Source organism: Benincasa hispida, chromosome 2 (genome assembly GCF_027475165.1).
Source record: "Benincasa hispida cultivar pf3 chromosome 2, pf3_genome.v1.1, whole genome shotgun sequence".
Taxonomy (NCBI): domain Eukaryota; kingdom Viridiplantae; phylum Streptophyta; class Magnoliopsida; order Cucurbitales; family Cucurbitaceae; genus Benincasa; species Benincasa hispida.
The window spans coordinates 59,688,621-59,695,997 of NC_143479.1; the positions used below are offsets into that span (position 1 = coordinate 59,688,621).

Genomic DNA, 7,377 nt, shown 5'->3' on the forward strand with positions numbered 1-7,377 from the left:
ACGTAATCTCGGGGGTAAAACAGATATTTGACCCAGCCGTTATTACGAACAACCTGTGAAGGGTCCACTTACTGATTACGGTTAAATCATGTGGACATAATATATTTACAGTGAAGGGAGTGCAACTATGAGCTTTAGTGGAATGACCCATTAGTTAACAAATGGGGATTAATTTGGTCTAATGAGTTTAGCCAATTAATCTCGCATCGTTGGAGCCCATGATTTGTAGGTTCGCTCGTTGGAGCCCATGATCTGTAGGTCCATGAGGTCCCCCTACTAGCTCGTAACGGACTAGCTTTAGAATAGCGTGATAAGTTAATTTAAAATGTTCAAATTAGAATTAAGGGAATTAGTAATTATATGTTTAATTTTAGAATTAAATGGAATAGGATAATTTATATATTTAAATATGATTTAAATATATAAAGATGGATATGTGTTAAAATTAATTTAATATTTGATATTAAATTAATTAAGTTTATTTAATAATTAATTTTTTCATTTTTTTTAAAAAAATCAAAATAGATTTTATAAAATCAAATTTTGATTTTAGATAAAAATTGGAAAAGTAAAAAACAAGACACACAAAATGGAAAAAGAAGTTTTTCCATTATCCATTACCTAAGTAGCTCACACATGAAGCAATATCTTTGTCTTATCTTCTCCAAGCATGGGCTGCAACTCATGCAACTCTTCTCTTTACATGTTGAATTGCAATATAATGAAGAGATTGGAGTGAAAATCGGGCATGTAATCTATAGAGAATTTTAGAGAAAATTTAGGTTGAAGAAAGGGTTCTTCAACAAGGTTGTTGCAGTGAGCTTTTCTCCTTCTACACTTGATTCAAGCTTTTTTTTGAGTCCCACAACTCAATCTAGAACACCAAGAGAATAGTGGAGAAGATCTTGAGGTGATCTACAACAAGATTTGGAGAAAATAACAACTGATGAAAGAGCTTTGAAGAAGTTCTACAAGAGGTATGTCTTAAAACTCATTTTTTCCTGCAAAAGCATGCTTTATATTTTGTCAAAATTAGTAAATTTGGGTGCTTAGATGATCCTTGTGTTTCCGCTACTGTTGATACAATCCTACACTTGCAACCCGTGCAGAGTGAATAATTGTCTTCAGAACAATGCTTATTAGAAGCTTGCCTCGACTACATTTTGAATCTTCAAAGGTTTTGAGGTTTTTTTAAGTCTTTAATTATTTTCATATCTAAGTCTTGTTATATCATCTGACTTAAGTTTGAAGTTTATATTGAGTGTATTGTTTCTAAGTTATAATGATATATCGAGTTGTAAGTCAAATTTTGTATTCATAACCCGTTGAAGAGAAATTGGTCGTTGCTCGGGAAATGGTAATTGCTCGACATTATCATTCTTTGTCCCTTGTATTTCACAAATGACACTTAAAATTGATAAAGACACTTATAGCTTCCACATGGGTACGACCCTAGTATTGGAAAAGTTTTTTTTCTTTTCTTTTCTTTTCTTTTTAAATATAAAAAAATATTTACATATAGCAAAAAGTTCCTAAAGTATAAAGCACTTTCGGAACTTATACTTTCGGACTTTTTGTTATAAAGTATAAATATTTTTTTTGACTTTTCTATTTATAAGAATTTCTCTTTTTAAATTTTTTTTTTATAGATGATATATTTGACGAACAGAGAGAGGGGTAACATAGGGTTATTCATGATATTGATCTAATAAGTAAATGTGTTTCTCTCTTGATATTCCTTTAAAATTCGATTAGGTCTTATTGATGGAGAGAAAAATACACTTGTGAGTGTTTAATTAAAAAATTACATTTCACTTACTTGGGCAAGCAAAATAATGAGGCCAAATTATTAAAGAAGAATAACTTACATAGTCCACATTAGTGATAATGTTAAATTTAAATTAAATCTAAAACGAAGTTAATAGTAATACTGTGATCGAATAAAGCTTAAGTTTTCAATATCTTATCCTTGATTAAGGATAAGTGCCAAATATGAGCTAAGTGATTATAGTAAAAGAAAAAATCAATTCGTATCCGCTAAACTTTGAGGGTCGTATTAGTTGTAACCTTTAATTAATAATTATATTAATTTTAAACTTGAACTTTCATATACGTATCAATTTATAACTCCTAAGTTGTAAAAAATAAATCAATTTAGACCAATTGTTAAAAGTATCTTTGAAAATTGTCCGGCATCCATCTTACGTGTGTAAAATTATTCACTTTGTTGTATTAAAAAAGGAGAACAATCCTTTTATACTCCTAAACTTTGAGATTGACTTAATAAACATTTGTAAAGTCAATCTAAATAGACCCTAAATTGATCCGCTTATAAAAATTTAGAGGTTGAATAATAAAGTTATATGTATTCTACGATATTTATCCATACGATACCTAATGGACAGTGAATTGATATATTTACGAAGATTCAGAATTTAAAGAAATATAATTAGTAGTTCAAAATTTTAATTGAACAACTCCAAAATTCAGAATTTAAAAGAGTGTAAATTGACATACTTATGCAAACTTACAATTCAAATTGGTATTACCCCTCAAAAAACCAATGAAAAAGTTTATTTTTATCCGATAATTTGTATTAATTTTAACTCTAATTTTATCAATTTAAACTTTAAACTTGATATATTATATCGATTTTAGATTTAAATAATTGTATCAATTGACACTCCAATCAAATTGAAAATTTAGGATTGGAATTGATATAGTTTTCCAAAAATTAAGAATTTAGACGTGAAAAGTGAAATAAAAAATAAAAAAGGTCATTGAGTACTCGATGTATTTATTATATTTCATTTAAAAAGAAAAGGCCCTTGAAGTTTTTGTTTTTTTTTTTTAAAAAAAAAAAGGAAGAACGAAAAAGGAGGAGAAATTCTCGAAACGGCCCCTGCTGTGTAAATCGTTTTTTTTTTTTTTTTTCCTGTCCATTTTCTCTCATTCACGAACTCCGTATAGCTCGCGGCGCCGCTGTACAAGCTAGCCATAGAAGGAAGAAACGGCCACCAATTCACTCCATTCCTTCGCCTTTTTTCGATTTCTTCTTCGTTTCTTTGATTTTGCATTTCCCAATCACACATTCAAAGGTAAAGTTCTGCTACTCCCCTTCTCCTTCTTTATATTTTGTATTTTTAACCACTTTTTCGTCAGATCTCAATTCCTTCTTTGCTGATGTACTCTTGCGGGTTCGTAGTTGTTAGATCTTTTAATTAGTTTGAAGGATTTTTGGGTGTGTTTTGTATTTGTTGAATTTTGAATGGTGGCATGGCTTCGTAGTCTTGATTTTCAGGATTTAGTAATTAGGGAACGTTCATGGGGTGCTTGACATTGAATACTAGGATTTTTTTTTTTTTGGCTATCTTGGATTGTTTGATTCTGCAACGGAGTAGACATCTTACGCCGGAATCTGGCGTCTGTTTTGCGAGGATTTTGGTTCTGGTTCTATTTTTTGCGTCATCATAAAGTTGCAGTCAGTGCAGTAGTCTATAGCACATATTTCTGATTCTCCATGTCTTGTTGTACTTCCTAAAAGTTCTGACAGCTATTGTTAACGCTTGCCTGAGTAATAGTTACCTCTTTGAACTGTTCTGTAACTTTGGTCTGCTGTCACACAACATCTTTACCCCAATAAAATTGGGAAAGAATGAACCACTATGGCTTGGCTTAATAGGGCCATCAAAATAATCATTAGCTCAGAGAGAATGAGTTAAAAGGCACGTGTCACTTACTTGAGATTTAATATCCTATTAGTTTTTTTGGCAACCAAATGTATAGGGTCAGGAGTTGGTTTGGAAACTCACGGATATAAAAGAAAGATGGAAGAATGAGTTGAGGCAGCTCTTATTTGCTAATCTTGGTTTTTTTTGCAAGTTCAGCAAGTAGGCGTGAGTTTTTGAGCCTCCTTCAATGTACAAGAGCCTCATCATCAGCTCTATTCCCACAAAGTTCCAATTCATTGATGAGTAAAACAAAAACGTCTTCTCTTGGTTTTGAATGCTTCATCAATGCAGTTTAATTTTTTTAAACAAATTTTGTTGCCTTTGTTCTTTTGGTGATACTACCTTCCTATACCAACATTGACGTAGAAATGCAAGAGTGTAGATCAATTTTTTGGAAGGAAAATACTAAGGTTTATAGCTTTTGAGGGGTTTATCTCTCTCTCACATATCCTTCACTCGATATTCCTTTACGTTTCTCCCCTTGATCCCCCTAACGGTGCTATTTGTATTTATATTTACACCAATAAACCCACTAGCTATGAGCCTATGACTAAGATAGTCCGTGGTGACAATCCCATCAAAGTACTTTAGCATACAATAAGTTCTTTTGCTTGTACAGAGCATACTGAGTGGAGCTCCATTTCATTTGTTATCAAAACCTCGATAGGGAGTTTTCGGTTTGTAGACTGCCTGGCCAAAGCTACCTGCCCTCTTCATTGTACTGTTAGTGATCCCAACTTGGGCTTGTGAATCCCTCCTATTTGGGCGTGTGGTACCTCTTACCAGTAATTCAGGACCATTTCTTGCTAGTTCACTGAGTTCCCACTTTGGTTGTCTGTTAGCATCCGTAGTGTTTTAGTTACCTGATGTTGAAACTATGGTGTCAAAGCTACTCAATACTTCAGGCAGGAGACACTATCTAGAATATTCATGATATAACTCATCTAAGTCAGTGCGTGTGGTTAATCATTTAGTAAATGATCATTAGATTTGACGTTTGATTTTATAGAGACCAAAACCTGGGAAGGACATGGTGGTCATCTCATATGGCCTAGGTTTAAGACCAAAATGTTATGATGCCAAATGTCAAATCATAGTCCAAGTTTTGAAATAATGAATTTTGAGGGCTTGTTGAGTATTGTTGGGAAATAAAAGATTTGTAAATGTATGAAGTAATATCATGATTTAGTTAATGAGGATTTTCTATAAACACCATTTCCACGTTCTCGAGTCTTTTTTTTTAAAGAAACAATTTCATTGATGTATGTATGAAATTTTCAAAAGAGATAATTAATCTACGATAGCTACAAAAGGCTTTCCCAATTTGAAGAAAAGGAAGCATAACTAGCAGAAGCCTCGACTTCTTCAGTAACAACATCTCATATTTTTCGTATACTGATTTTCAGGGCATAAGACTTTAAACTAATGGCATCCAAGTTGACACAGTTACAATCCAAGGCCACTCAAGCATCACAATTTGTGTTAAAGCATGGGTGTTCTTATTACAAGCAATTATTGGAGCAAAACAAACAATTTATTCAGGAGCCACCTACAGTGGAGAAATGCAATCAGCTTTCTAAGCAATTATTTTACACTCGTCTTGCAAGGTCATAGTTTCTATGCTCTCTTTATATTGGCATATTGTTTGACTTTATTGGTTTTCATCTTCTTGGAATTAGGAAAGAGTACCCATTCTTCCTATAATAATGCAGGATCGAGTTTTTCTTGTTCTGTTGGTGAAAATATCCTCTATGCTTAGTCATTTGTGTTCTCTAATTTCATTTTGTCTGTAAATGTTTTCCTGCTTTTTATTCGATCTTCTCCGTATATGGTATCACTCTTCTAATCCATTTGATTGGATGAATATAAACCTCCTCTTCAACCTTTCATCAATGTAGTTTCTGGCTTGTTGAGTCCCTTTTTACTCATTTAATTTAATTTACTTTTCATTAATATTAGGGCAATGATTATGTGCAGGATATATCATGCATCCCCTTTTTATAACATAGCAAAAAAATAATACTAATTAATTTTTTTTATAAAAAAAATTGCCACATGGCAAGTTTTCATTGGGTAAACTGGCTGGAGCTAGTACCTATGTTTTTTTCTTTTTTTGATAAAGAAACATTTAAGTCTTTTTTCCCTTAATATAAATATTGGTTGGTACTTATGGTGCTGCGACCTCTATGAGTTTATGTCAACTGTTGTAGAGAAAAAAAAAATAAGTCAATTGATCCTAACATATTTCCTAAATGATTTATAGGCCAATGAATGTGTGATGGCAGTGCTGGTTCTAAACTACAAAATTCATGTATGTAAGGGGACGTTTGGGATAATGAATTAGTTATTATAGTCCTAGGTTATTATAGTTGGGTTATGATAGTTTGTGTTTGAGGTTAGATTATTTTAATTTGGGTTATAATAGTATGTGTTTGAGGTGTAAATTATTTTAGTTTGAGAAGGAAATAGTAAATATTGTAGCAAATAATAAAAAAATGATGAATGTAAAATGGTAAATACTGTAGCAAATTGGGATTTTGAAATAGTGTTGACTGTAATTAATTGGAGGTTTTAAAATAGTTTTTACTGTAGCAAGAGGTGATTATTATATTTTGATGATAACCCTTGCCTCAAATGCCCCCTTAAGATTCTTCGATTATTTATAGCATCAGCATATTGCATAATAATATATATATATATATATATATCCTTCTCACATTTGAGTTCATAGATTTACTTTATGTGTAGGATAATATTTAGAGTTCTCACTGATGTCCTAGCACTTCTAATAATTTTAGAAATATATGTCAGTACTTTCAGAAGAAACGCACAATAAGTATCATAGTTCATAACAACTTCACATTTATATTTATTATGAACTTTCTTTAAATATATTTTATAATACCATACATATTATACAATTTAATCATTAAATTGAACACAATATATAAGCTCAACTCGAAATCATCCTTTCACATATGAGGTACTCAAATGTATCCTTCTCATTTGAGCTATACAACTTCTTCCAGTGCACGATGGTGTAAAACCTGTTTTATTGTTGTCATGCGAAACTATATTCTTTCATAATATTATATCTAAAGAAATATGAACAGATTCTGTGTGTGGAACATGAGGCCAAAGGAATATCATTTTGACATGCATCTTATCGATACAGTATTCCAGGTAGATATGAGTCATTCCATAAGGAACTTGATTACGTAAAACAACTATGGAAGAACAGACAAGAACTGAAGGTTGAAGATGCAGGAATTGCTGCTCTATTTGGTCTGGAGTGCTTTGCATGGTTTTGTGCTGGTGAAATTGTGGGAAGGGGTTTTACTTTCACCGGATACTATGTCTGAGGTTTTTCACTTTGGGAAAACATGGCTTTAGTTCATCCTTAAGCTTCGCTTTCCTGCATCGTTATCGTTTGTACCATTCGAATGACTTGAATTCTGCATGAAATTTTGTTGTTTTCCTGGAAACAATTTTTGGAAGCTTAGTGTTTGGTGAGGAAATCAGTTTACTTACTAATAATCCATGTATCCAAAGTAACTTGGATGGAGAATTATGCTGTTGCTTTCTTTAATTTCCTGCAGAGTTTCTATCTTGAATCATGATATAAATTTCAATTGAGTTCATATCA

At 32.0% G+C, this 7,377-nt stretch overlaps 1 protein-coding gene across 1 annotated transcript; it reads left to right on the forward strand.

The window, feature by feature from the left end:
- The first annotated feature begins 2,875 nt into the window (after window positions 1-2,875).
- LOC120070653 (uncharacterized) lies at window positions 2,876-7,377 on the forward strand. The gene is made up of 3 exons (XM_039022485.2): window positions 2,876-3,098; window positions 5,138-5,338; window positions 6,907-7,377. Exons 2-3 carry the CDS (start codon window positions 5,157-5,159, stop codon window positions 7,091-7,093), a joined length of 369 nt encoding a protein of 122 aa, XP_038878413.1. The 5' UTR covers window positions 2,876-3,098; window positions 5,138-5,156; the 3' UTR covers window positions 7,094-7,377.

Bases quoted from the DNA above. Each gene is read 5' to 3' on its own strand.
- LOC120070653 (XM_039022485.2), top strand. From the start codon at position 5,157: ATGGCATCCAAGTTGACACAGTTACAATCCAAGGCCACTCAAGCATCA. The intron at 5,339-6,906 runs GTCATAGTTTCT...TTATCGATACAG, and splicing joins TTTTACACTCGTCTTGCAAG to TATTCCAGGTAGATATGAGT.